Raw genomic sequence first — 13,344 nt, 5'->3', positions numbered from 1 at the left:
GCCTTCTGAAACTGGCCACTTCCAGGTTCATTTTTTTGCAGATTTTGGACACTTTAAGTCATTTTTATTGGTGTTTTGCATTTGACTAAAAATATCATACTGCATGTTTTGGGTATTTTAGATGCTATATAACGTTTTTCTGATGTCAGGTAGGAAACAAAAAAGTGATGTCGGATGTCCTTTAAACATTCAATACAGCGTTAGAAACTTTAGACTCGTCTTTCACCAGTTAAAGGACAACCGCTGTCACTTTTTTGTTTCTTAACTTATATGGAGCTTGGACGTCCTCTTCTGGCGGCTTTTGGGTGCAACACGAGGTCCCCAGACCAAACAAGTGCAGCAAAATACATTGACGTGATGGAAGGACCGCTACAATGCGTCTTTTTTCCGGTCAGGGGTATTCCTTTCGTGACGTCACGTACGGACTCGTCACTAACTCAAAAACAAGACATCCTGAATATTCAGCGCGAGTCTTAAAACTATAGCTATTATAGCTATTATAGCACATAGCTAAAATATAGCTATGTGCGGTGGAATCTTATTAAAATACGCTCAGTAGAAGTCATTTGAAGCCATTTTACAAATTATGGACACCACTTGTCCGGAGACGTCGGTTGTCCTTTACGTTATATGGGTCTGGAGTTATCTGAGCTTGAAATGGGGACAGCTGTACAAAATACGATACAATGTATATTGATTTATATAGCGGATCTGAAGCTGGAACAAAGCGCTAATATGGACAAAAGGCAAATGCTGCCCCCTCATGGAAATGACAAAACATTGCCAGAAGTCTGACCAGCGCTTTATCGGGACCTCTCGCAAGAAAAAAACAAAATCTGAATAAATTCGGGAACGGCAGCGAATGAGTTAACAGTGACAGGACAACGTGTGATGTTGCATTTCAGTCCTCATTTAGTCGACCAAAGAAAACATCTGCTGCATGCAGTCAAATTTGCTGACCGTCTTTTGCCGCTTGAGACGTCTCGTCGGTCATCAGCTCTTTTGGCTCATGATTGGTATCCAGTTTCAGGACCAGGACCTCCAGCTCTGCTTGCACGGCGACGTATCCTGCACACAGCGCCACCTTCAGGTGTGCGTGGGATATTTTAAGAACAATAATAAAAATAATAACAATAATAATAACAATAAAAATAATAATACATTTCATTACTAATTATCAAGACAGACGGATTTAGAGCGTTTCAATCAAATACACGTGTATAAAAAAATATCAAATATTTTTTCATTTATAAAAATTACATAAATAAAAAAATATCTACATTATTTAAAATTGTCATATTTTAATACACACAAAGACAAGGATTTAGAGCTTTTCAATCAAATACACGTGTATATAAAAAACCATCTAAAATATTTTTTAAATTTATATAAATGATATAAATTATATTTAAAAAAGATAAATTATGTGATATTTTAATACACACAAAGACAGACGGATTTAGAGCTTTTCAATCAAATACACGTATATAAAAAATGTCTAAAATATTTTTTCAACTTTTCAACCTTCAAAAGAAGGATTTAGAGCAGGGGTGCCCATTACATCGATCGCGATCTACTGGTCGATCGCGGAGGTAGTACTGGTCGATCGCAGCGTGACAGTAAAAAAAACATTTGTCAGCCTATCAAACGGCCCATCACTTGATTGACATACAGGGCAACCATTCAGATGACAACTGAATTTTTACCTTTAGGTTGCAGTGCATGCGTAAACAACGGCGCTAAACGCAGCAAAATTGACAAGCTAGTCAGCGAATTACCTGAGATTTTAAGCCCTTGCTAAAACATATGGTGATCAAAATGAGTGAGAAAGCGGGACCAAGTAAGGGGGCAAAACATACTACTTTCATACGGAATGGGAAAATGTGGAGCGGCATTTTCGGACTGTTCATGGAAAATATGACATTGAGAACGGTGGACGAACTAAAATCCCAGTTCTCCGGACAGCAGTCATTTTTCACTCAACATACTTGAAAAGCGAAAGCCGCCACCGAAGCATCGTTCCGGGTGAGTCACACCATCGTTAAAAACAATAAGTCCTTCCAAGACAGAGAGATGGTAAAAGAAGCATTCGTTGAAGCAGCTGACTCCTTGTTCAGAGACTTTAAAATAAGGCAGAGATATTATCTTCAATCAAAGCTCTGCAGCTGTCAAGACATACAGTTACACGGCGCTGTGAAGCCATGGCTGAGGATTTAACCCACCAAATGTGGAAAGACATCGGACATTGTGAGTGTTCTCACTGCTGAAGTCCAGGGCTCATGGACAGTTCTGTAACTTACTCACACAGGAAAAGTACCCCAACATGAGGAAATGTGCTACCTCCTACATCGATCGCGATCTACTGGTCAATCGCGGAGGTAGTACTGGTCGATCGCAGCGTGACAGTAAAAAAACCATTCATGGACAGTTCTGTAACTTACTCACACAGGAGTACCCCAACATGAGGAAATGTGCTACCTCCTCGACTGCATTATTTACTTATTTGTGTGAGTCAGCCTTTTCCTACATGACGATCATTAAGTCCAAATACCGTTCCACCATGAATGATGAACATTTGGAAATGTGCTTGAGGCTGGCTGTCAGCAGCTACTGTCCGGACTATGCATCCCTGGCTGAATCAATTCAGTGCAAGTCATCAAAGTAAACTCAGGTAATTACAAAAAAATGTTAATAGTTAATTATTATGTTATGTATATGTAGTTATTATGTGTGTTGTGCAATATTGGCTTATTCAGTTATGCAAGGTACATCAAAATACATTGTACATACAAAGAATCCTTAAAACATTTGAAAATAATTATGTTTTGCATTTTTGTCGTAGGTACATCATTTTGACTTGGTTGTTTTTATAAGTAGCTCGTATGCTGAAAAAGTGTGAGCACCCCTGATTTAGAGCTTTTCAATCATCATATACACATATATTAAAAATATCTAAATATTTTAAAATGTATATAAATTATATAAAAATTATGTGATATTGTAAGACACACAAAGACAGATGGATTTAGTGCTTTCAATCAAATACACATGTACATATTTAAAACATTTCAAAAATATTTTTAGAATTGATAAAAATTATATAAATTATATAACAGTGACAGAAATTATATACAAGTTATATAAATTATTTACAAATTATGTGATATTTTAACACGAACAAAGAGCTGGATTTAGAGCTTTTCAATGAAATACACATATATAAAGAATATCTAAAATATTTTTAAAATGTATGAAAATTATACACAATAATAATAATAATACATTTAATTTCTAAGCGCCTTTCAAAACTCTGAAGGACATTTTACAGTCACACACACAAAGATAGACAGATGTAGAGGTTTTCAATCAAATACTCACTTATAAAAAATTAGTTAAAAATATTTGAAAAAAAATCTATAAAAAATATGTAAAATTATATAAATTATATAAAAAGTATGTAAAAATATTTTAAGAATTATATATTTATATAAAAAATTGGTACAATTATATAAGAACTATATTAAAGTTGTATACATACATACACATATACACATATACATACGCACACGTACACGACGCGTACGCACCCACACGAGTACGCACACACACACACGTACGTACGCGCGTGCATACGCATACACATACACGTACGCATATGTATATATATATATATGTATACATATACATACATACACGCACATATATACACGCACATATATACACACACATATATACACGCACATATATACATATACGTATACATATAAAAAATATGTAAAATAATATCAATTATACAAAAAATAACTTCATAGAGAAAAAATGTTGACGCTCCCTAGCATTCCTCTTTTATTTTTTTGAGTGTAATTATCTTCCATTTTTTTTGTCTTCATCTTCTGTCAGATATACAGCACATAAAAGCAAGCCCTCATGCCCCGATACCTGTTTGGGATGAGTTGCCGGAAGATGCAGGATGACAGAACGTTCAAAATCCAAGAAAGAGGCGCTCTGGTTTGGGGTCTGATCTAGAGTGAGAGGTCCGAGTGACAAATATCGATTTTAGAAGTGGATTACTCAAGCAAGCATCGAAAAGCTTCAGCATGTAGCCATGGAAACAGACCTTCAAAGGCATTTCTGCGAGTGCGACGATATTTCACAGAAACAAGCCAATTGAGCATTTGTTACCTGGATTGTGACTTGTACTCTGTTGGCTGCTTGAATTGTGTTGGACGTTCGGCTGCGTTTGAAAACCACAGAGGAAACATGGAGGAAACGTTAGAGCAGAAGTCCCCAACCCCCGGGCCACGGACCGGTACCGGTCCGTCGGTCATTTGGTGCCGGGCCGCGCAGAAAGAATAAATAATTTACATAAAATGGAAAATTACCAGATTACATCCGTCTATGACTTACTCTTGACGCATGTCAAAACGCTTGTCTAGGTCACGTAATACATACCGCTAAAATAGCAAAAGTAAAAAATAGCAAAATGAGTAAAAACAAACGTCTTTGTAACGTTTCTTTTCGAAGGGAAAAAGGCCCAGTGAGGAGACGGAACAAGAGCATACGACTTCTAAGAAAAAAAAGGCTGCATTTAACAGACAATACCAGGAGTCCTATTTACACAATGGATTCACGTTTATTATATTCAAAGGACAACCGACGCCTCCGGACAAGTTGTGTCCATAATTTGTAAAATCACTTCAAATGACTTCTACTGAGCGTATTTTACAAAGATTCCACTGCATATAGCGTATTTTCATGACCATAAGGCGCATATAAACGTCTCGGATTTTTTTCAAAATGTGCGGTGCGCCCTGTAGTGCGGACGTATTAGAGACCACCATGAGGACGTGGTAGAGAAAACGAGGGGGGATGTGTGGGCGTGGTTTGTGTATAAACGAACAGGTATGTGCTTTATGTAGAACATTGCTGTTTTAACAACCCTGAAAATGGCAAAGAGACATGGTTATGAAGCTCAGTTTAAACTGAAGGCTATCAGCTACACCGAGGAACATCGGAATCGAGCCACCGTGACATAATACGCGGACATAAGGCAAGGTGGCCGGAGTTGGAGGAAAGATTCGAGCAATGGATCGGCGAGCTAAGAGCGAGCGGAAGGAGCGTTTCGACTGTCACCATACCACTTAGAGCAGTAACGCTAGCGGAGGAAATGAAAATTGAACATTTCCAAGGAGGTCCGTCTTGGTGCTGCCGTTTTATGAAACTGTGCCATTTTCCCATCCGGACCAGGACTACGGCAGCGCAGCAATGGACGGCGAATTATTCTGGAAAGCCGGCGAAAAGGCTTTGTTTCCTGTTTTGCTTGGCTGCCATGCTAACGGAGAGAAACTCCCGCCGATTGTGATTTTTTAAAAGAAAGACTTTGCCTAAAAAGACATTTCCAGCAGGCGTCATTATTAACGAAAAGGGCTGGATGTTACGCCACAGTTTGCCAATGGATTGTGGATGCTTGGGCTAACGTGTCTGCTGGCACGGTGGTTCGAGCTTTCGGAAAAGTCGGTACTGGTAATGTGCTCTTTTTTTACCATGTCGACGCCTATTGAGTGATGATTACAAAATGTTATTACTTTGTAATTAATTAATAAAGCACTACCAAACTCAGTTTTGCTCCCGATCTGTTTTTTTAAATACGCATACTTGTATGCCTGTGTGTTGTTGTGAGGCGGACGTACGTATGGCAGTAGAGGATATGTACCGGTATATAAAACTTGCGTCCTTTCATCCGGTGCGCCCAATGTGTGTGTTAAATACAGAAATGGCACACATAAATGAGACTGCGCCTTTTCACACGGTGCGCCCTTTGGTCGTGAAAATACGGTAGCTATATTTTACGTTTTAAGACTCACACTGAATATTCAGGAAGTCTTGTTTTCGAGTTGATGACGATCCCCTACGAGATGTCACATTTGGAACGCCCCTGACCGAGAAAGTGACACACAATGCATTTTGCGGTACTTTGTTTGGTCTGAAAACTTCGTGTTGATATCCATGTTGATGGCAAAATTAGAAGGAAAACATAAGTAACGCGATGGTGAATCGTTGTGTGTTGCACCAAGACTACTATTTGATATTCGTTGACACAAATTCCCAACAACAAATCAGCCCATTTCCAACGGAGCTTGGGCGTCATCTTTTGCATTTTCTGGGACACTACATTGCTGTCATTGACGGCTCAAATTGATATGGGAGGACTCCTGTAATCGATTGCAAACATCTATTCTATCCTCTAGAAAGCATAGAACTATTTGAATCATATTCATAACTGGATGAGTAACAAGAAAGGATCTTCTCCGAATCTGAACTTCGTGAGCCCATTGTTTTGTTTCTTGAGCAAGGTAAGACGACTTGCCGTGACGTCACGAACTGGGGGCAGGACTTTCTGAAAATCCCCAGTTTCGAGCTGATTTGTGGCACAGATTTTAGACACCAAGTCATTTTTATTGGTATTTGGCATTTGACTAAAAATATCAGCCTGCGTGTTTTGGGTATTTTAGATGCTATAAAACGTCTTTCTGATATCAGTTAGGAAACAAAAAAATGGTGTTGGTTGTCCTTTAAAAGAAAGAAAAAAACAGTTTCCATGCCTGTCGTATCATTTTATTTTGTTGTATTTATCCGGCGGTCCGTGAAAATATTGTCTGACATTAAACCGGTCCGTGGCGCAAAAAAGGTTGGGGACCACTGTTTTAGAGCCAAGAATCGCCAAATTCTTTGCAATTTTATACTCACCGTGTTTTGCTGTCTTCTCAGCGTAAACAAAACCAAAGTCTTGTCACAGCCCACCAGGAGGTCGCCAGTCAGCGGACAACACGCAACGGCGACGGGACGCTCTGATAAAGGGATCTCGATGACCTCCATCTGGACTCCGCCCCGCTGGGACGCCCCTCGGAGCAGGTGGCCTAACAAGCGCACCCCAACACGGGCCTTCTCCTCGGCCTGTCAACAAGTGACGGTTTCATTCGTCAAGCTGCGCACCGACACCCTGCAAATCCCACGCTGTGTGGGAGACCGTGTAAGCCACTCCCCCCCATTGGAGATGACATCATCAACTGGACACATTGCTTCAAGGGTGGTAGCGAGGAGTTGGTTCGCAGTGTTGACCGAGCTAAGGAGCCTTATTTGGATCCGTCAGTGTTTTTATTTTATTCTATTTGTGTATTAGTTAGTATTAATTTATTAGTAATTATGTGCTGATTTTTATTCTTTATTTTTATTAAGTATTAATGTTTGACTGTTTATTATTTATTATGTATTTATTTACTCATTATTTAATTATTTAGTAACTATGTAGTGATTAATTATTAACGTATTATTTACTTTTTATTAATTAGTTACTATTTATTATTATATTATTTCCTATTTATTTAGTATTTATTATTCAGTTTTTATTTAATTATTTAGTAATTATATAGTGATTGTGGATTAACTATTAATTCTTTACTTTTTATTAATTATTAATTTTTGACTGTTCATCATGCATTTATTATCTCATCTCATCTCATTTTCCGTACCGCTTATTCCTCATTAGGTTCGCGGGGGTTGCTGGAGCCTATCTCAGCTGTCTTCGGGCACGAGGCGGGGATTGGTTGCCAGCCAATCGCAGGGCACACAAAGACGTACAACAGTCACTCTCACACTCACACCTAGGGACAATTTGGAGTGGTCGATCTGCCTGCCATGCATGTTTTTGGAGTGTGGGAGGAAACCGGAGGACCCGGAGAAAACCCACGCGGGTCCGGGGAGAACATGCAAACTCCACACAGGGAGGCCGGACCGGGCGACCTCTGCACTGTGAAGCCGGTGTGCTAACCACTCGACTACCGGGCCCATTTATTATTTGCTATTTATTTATTACATATTATTCACTTATTAATTATTTAGTCATCATTTAGTAATTATTTATTAATTTATTCTTTAGTTGTTATTAATTATCGACTGATTATTATTTATTTATTTATTTATTATTTACTATTTATTATTCACTTGTGTAATAATTATGTAGTAATTATTTATTCATTACTCTTTATTATGTATTAATTATTGACTGATTGTTATTACTATTATTTACTATTTATTATTCATTATTCACTTGTTTAATTATTTAGTAATTATATAGTGATTGTTTATTAATTATTAATTATTTACTTCTTTATTAATTATTTTTGACTGTTCATTATGTATTTTTTACTATTTATTTATTATACACAATATTATTCATTTATTATTTAATTATTTAGTAATCATGTATTAATTACTGTATTATATTATTTACTTTTTATTAATTATTAACTGTTTATTATTTATTTATTATTTACTATTTATGCATTATTATTGACTTATTCTTTATTTTGTTATCCTTTCCATTATGTATGTATTTATTTGACAATTTATCTACTTATTCATTTTAAAGACACATCGCCATGACAGCTCAGATGAATTCTGAATTGAGTTGGAAATGTCAGCAAGGTTTTTTTTGTCCTTCAACAATAGAAACAAACAAACAAACAAACAAACAAACAAACAACTACATGAATAAATAATATAAAATATCACTTGATTTCAAAATTGAAACTTTTAACCTATTTTTACTAATAAAAAGGCAATCAGAACGTCACAGCGGTACACATAAACATATTTTCTCCCTCGTGCGTTTCTGGTTCCCATTAACTTTGAAAAACGAATCGTTACTGTACTTCTCGACGATTAAATAAAAAGCCTCGATTGTCTTTTATTTCTGATTATTTTACCAATTGCACACCTGGTAACGCCAGTTGGTGTAGGCTCTCAAATAGGTGGAGCTGTTCTTTTCCTCTATGGTGACCAGGTAGTCTCCTAGATGCCATTGGGACAAGAAAAGAACATGATTGACAGAACAACCAAATGCGATCAGGAGCTTGGAAGAAAAAATGTGGTGTACCTACCAATGTTGCCGTGCAGGATGCTCCTGACGCGACCCATGGTAGCAAAGCGACAGATAAGAGGGCAGCCTTCCTGCTCCAGATTGTAAGCTTCCACCTGAACCAAACGTTCACAGTTAAAGTCCCGCCGTATTTTTGTTTTATTTTTTTAATATCACAAAAAATTGCCATTAAAAAAAAGGGGTGTCACTTTTTTTCTCTCAACTGTTCACGGATATGCCGATGCAACAAAATGGAAGGTTATTGACATGTGATCACTGCATCTGTTATGCTCATTCAAAAAATAACGACAATAATCACCTTGCATCCTCCGGCGGTTACCACGAACAAAGCGCCACCTCCACAGCAGACCAGACCGGGCTCCTGCTCCACCTGATGACAAAAGGACGTCATTAGCAAGAAGATAAATGACATTTAAGTTGGCTCACTTGATCTCAGGAGAGCTTCGCTGACCTGGACTATCTGCTGTGAGGTGTAAGGGTGGCAATTGTAGACGTGCACCATGTTGCATCCACAAGATGATTCAATGCGACCAGGTGCGGTGGGTTAAGACAACTTCCAGGTCCTTGTTCTACTTTCTCTCGCGCGAAGGGTCACTAACGGCCCCGCGAGAGCATAGCTAAACCGGAGTCAGTTCTGAAATCATTCAAGAGAATGTAAAAAAAAAACACTTACTAGGCCAGTTGTAAGCATCACGTGACTATTAAGATATTCGCCCACAATATATTTTCTTTAAAAATATTATAGCGCAAAAAAATAGAGAGTATAAACGAGAAACACAATGTTGAAGTATTTTCAAAGAAGGGCTGGGGAATGGCAGACAAATCCCTCTAATCGATATCACATGCTGCGGTCTTGTGAGCCGAATGCGGTGCTGCGACAATCGACTTCAAGCCCCATTTTAGCTTCTTTCTCGCTCGCACCGGACGTTTAAAAGGTAGCACAAATAAATCAACCTGTGGCGCACTTACGCTCCCGTTCCGTTGTGGAATGAGATGTTTTTCTTATTGGTGATCGAAAGTTGCAGTGGAAAGCTTTCACGCCGCAAAGCCGGAAGTCGATCACAACCACAATAATGGCGGACACGCCCCCTTTGCGTTCATTGGTTAATTTGTCACATGGGGTTTACTTCGCATGTTTACAAAAAAACTCTTCGACGTAAGCTCTCAGTCGTACAGGAGTGGTCCATCGATGAAAAGGTTTCTTCAGCCGTCATCTGTACTTCTTTGAAGGTGTCGGACGTTTCGCTTCTTATCCAAGAAACTTTGTCTTACTGGTAGTTTAGGCCCTAGATATATATCCCTACTGTTCAGACCTGGCGGTGCTGGACTCTGCTATGATAGGTCCCTGCTCTCAGGTTGGGGGGAGCAGAGGACTACTCCCTGCAGCGCCACTGATTGTTCCTATTGTTCTGACTAACGACTGGCCTGATTGCCCCACTTCGACCGGTATCACCTCATCAGTATTACTAATCCTATGTTGCCTAAGCAGGCTATTCGTCTGTGTAAGCTCTCAGTCGTACAGGAGTAGTCGTATCGGCCCGATACGACCAGTCAGACTTTAGTTCGCTGACGAAGCCTCTTGGATAGGAGGCGAAACGTCCGAAACCTTCACTTTTGTACAGATGACGGCTGAAGAAACCTTCTCATCGATAAGCAGGCTATTGTATGAACGATCCAAATTGAACCTCACCCCACCAAACCGGTTTAATGAAGGATTTAGTTGTTTTATGAAAATCACTTATTTTTCATCAAATGAGTGGTTGCTAGCTTTTAGGTGCATATGTACTGCCGATTGAGGCCCACTAGTATTATCCCTGCGATGTTGATAGTCTTTCTTTTGTTTTAAGAATTTGTTTAGTCTCCCCAATGTACTGCTCTTTACAATTTTCATTCTTACAATGTATTGAATAAACTACATTACTTTGTTTTTGATTTGGTAGGCTATCTTTTTGATGCACTAATTTTTGCCTTAAAGTGTTTATCGGTTTGAAATAAGTAGGAATTTTGTGTTGCCAAAGGACTTTTTGTAGTTTTTCAGAAACTCCTGCTATGTAAGGCACTGCTACTTTTCTCCTTTTTGTATCTTCTGAATTTTTGGTTTCATTCCCGATTCTTTCTTTCTGACATTTGTTAAATGACCACTGAGGGTACCCACAGTTAGTGAGTGCTCTCCTGATATGTTTTGACTCCTTTTCTCTACCTTCAATGCTTGTTGGTATTAGTTTAGCCCTATGCTGGAGGGCTCTGATAACTCCTAGTTTGTGTTGTAAAGGGTGGTTCGAATCAAAAAGTATTGGTCAGTGTGCGTAGACTTCCTAAAGACTTTTGTTTTTAGCGCTCTGTCCTTTTTTATAATTACATATTATAATTACATTGGTTAATTTGACGCTTTGCGTTCACTTTGAATGATTACAAAAAAATCTCTCTTCAATGTCAATTGAGCGTTTTGAACGGCGCATAAATACAATGTTTTATTATTAGTAGATTTCTGTTAGCAAGCTAGCTCGCTTTCTATCTTCTTGAGTTACTTCTCGTTGAGTGAACGCTGGGACGTGTGGCTGCCGCTGCTCGCCCACAGAAGAACTGATCCAGTGACTGTAAAGTGACCTTGGGAGTTTTGAAAGCCGCTTATAAATGACATGTATTATTATTATCAATCACTCATTGACGTCAATCACTCATTGACGTCAATCACAAAGGTGGACACACGCCTTACCTTCATGGGTTAATTTTACTCGCTTTGTTTTACATCGAATGATTAAAAACATGAATACTCTCTCGCCCCCAGCCCCAAATGACTTAATTCATCATTTTAAAGTCAATTTAAAGGACAACCGACACCATTTTTTTGTTTCCTAACTGACATCAGAAAAACGTTTTATAGCATCTAAAATACCCAATGCACGCAGGCTGATATTTTAGTCAAATGCAAAACACCAATTAAAATGACTAAAAGTGTGCTAAAACGTCCCGCCCCCAGTTCGTGACGTCACGCAAATGTGTCTTGCCTTGCTCGAGAATCAAAAATACGGCTTCAGATTCGGAGAAGATGCTTTCTTGTTACTCATCCAGTTATGAATATGATTCAAATAGTTCTGAAGATGAAAGGATAAATGTTTGCAATCGATTAAAGAAGTTCTTCTGGGTCATTTTGAGGCACCGGGACTGATGTGTAGCATCCCAGAAAATGCGGAAGAGGGCGCTCAAGCTCTGTTGGAAATGGGCTAATTTGTCTGCTGGGAATTTGTGTCAGCGAATATCAAATAGTTGTCTTGGTGCAACACACAACGATTCACCATTGCGTTATTTATGTGTTTTCCTTCTAATTTCGCCATCAACACGGATCAACACGAAGTTTTCAGACCAAACATAGTCCCGCTAAATGCATGGTGTGCCGCTTTCTCGGTCAGGGGCGTTCCTAAAGAGTTTGATGGTTCTCTTTATTTGTAAGTAGGTTCGTTGTCAGATCTCCCAGGCAGGTGACGCGCAGAGCTTGATCGCGGCGTGGAGTCGAGCAAGTTGTGCCGTGATGTCCGGCCGACGCCCGGCATTAGCCGGGCGCCTGAGCGGGTCTTTGCAAGTCTCTTTGAGTCTGTGAGTCCGAGATGAGTCTGAGATGATTCCGCCCAATCTCTCTGTCCCGCGACAGCTCCTTTTATACCATTTTCAAGCGTGTGCTATGCATCAGGGTGAGACGCACATCAAGGAGATCAAGGAATTGAAAGACATGAAAGGATTGAAGGGCGCACTTCAAAAAACAGGCCGGTCATCGGCGACTGTGGCGATGATCGCGCTGCCATGGTTCTCTGCAGGACGCTGAGCAAGAACGCTGACGTCGGCGGCCGAGTCGGCCGTGAAGCGTCTTCCCGAAGTCCGATCGTGGACATAAGCGATGTCCGACGATGTCCGATCGTGGACATATACGATGTCCGATCGTGGACATATACGATGTCCGATCGTGGAGATAAGCAATGTCCGACGATGTGCGATCGTGGACATATACGATGCAGCTAGTTGCAGAGTCGCCAGGCGAATTGGACGATGTTGGCCATCAGGGTGCGGCAGGTTTCACGGTGGGGTCGGGGCGCCCACGGGTGGTGGTGGCCCATCGGGAACTCGGCCCGAGGGGTCTTGCTGTGAAGATGCCGGGATCACGGGCGGCTGGGAAATCTAGTTCTTTCCATTTGGCGAGTTGATTGGGCTGAGGAGGAGGGAAAAAATGCTCCTGGTTAGCTCGCCTATAAAGAGTTTGATGTTTCTCTTTATTTGTAAGTAGGTTCGTTGTCAGATCTCCCAGGCAGGTGACACGCAGAGCTTGATCGCGGCGTGGAGTCGAGCAAGTCGTGCCGTGATGTCCGTCCGACGCCCGGCTGAGCGGGTTTTTGCAAGTCTCTTTGAGTCTGTGA

General features: G+C 39.9%; 1 protein-coding gene across 1 annotated transcript in view; it reads right to left on the bottom strand.

Annotated features, from left to right (window-relative positions):
• The window catches only part of hps3 (HPS3 biogenesis of lysosomal organelles complex 2 subunit 1), a 35,477-nt gene extending 25,464 nt beyond the window's left edge, over positions 1 to 10,013 (bottom strand). Inside the window, exons 1-9 of the mRNA XM_089001429.1 lie at positions 9,908 to 10,013; positions 9,390 to 9,572; positions 9,237 to 9,308; positions 8,940 to 9,033; positions 8,777 to 8,850; positions 6,748 to 6,954; positions 4,183 to 4,234; positions 3,940 to 4,022; positions 961 to 1,084 (exon numbers count right to left, since the gene is read on the bottom strand). Coding sequence (XP_088857555.1) covers positions 961 to 1,084; positions 3,940 to 4,022; positions 4,183 to 4,234; positions 6,748 to 6,954; positions 8,777 to 8,850; positions 8,940 to 9,033; positions 9,237 to 9,308; positions 9,390 to 9,440 — 757 coding nt within the window. The 5' untranslated portion in view covers positions 9,441 to 9,572; positions 9,908 to 10,013. The remainder of the gene's footprint in view (positions 1 to 960; positions 1,085 to 3,939; positions 4,023 to 4,182; positions 4,235 to 6,747; positions 6,955 to 8,776; positions 8,851 to 8,939; positions 9,034 to 9,236; positions 9,309 to 9,389; positions 9,573 to 9,907) is intronic.
• Positions 10,014 to 13,344: the final 3,331 nt, after the last annotated feature.

The sequence above is a fragment of the Hippocampus bargibanti genome, linkage group LG07 (genome assembly GCF_051943395.1).
Source record: "Hippocampus bargibanti isolate YZ-2025 linkage group LG07, ASM5194339v1, whole genome shotgun sequence".
NCBI classification, from domain to species: Eukaryota; Metazoa; Chordata; class Actinopteri; order Syngnathiformes; family Syngnathidae; genus Hippocampus; species Hippocampus bargibanti.
This window is presented reverse-complemented; position numbering and strand designations above follow the sequence as displayed.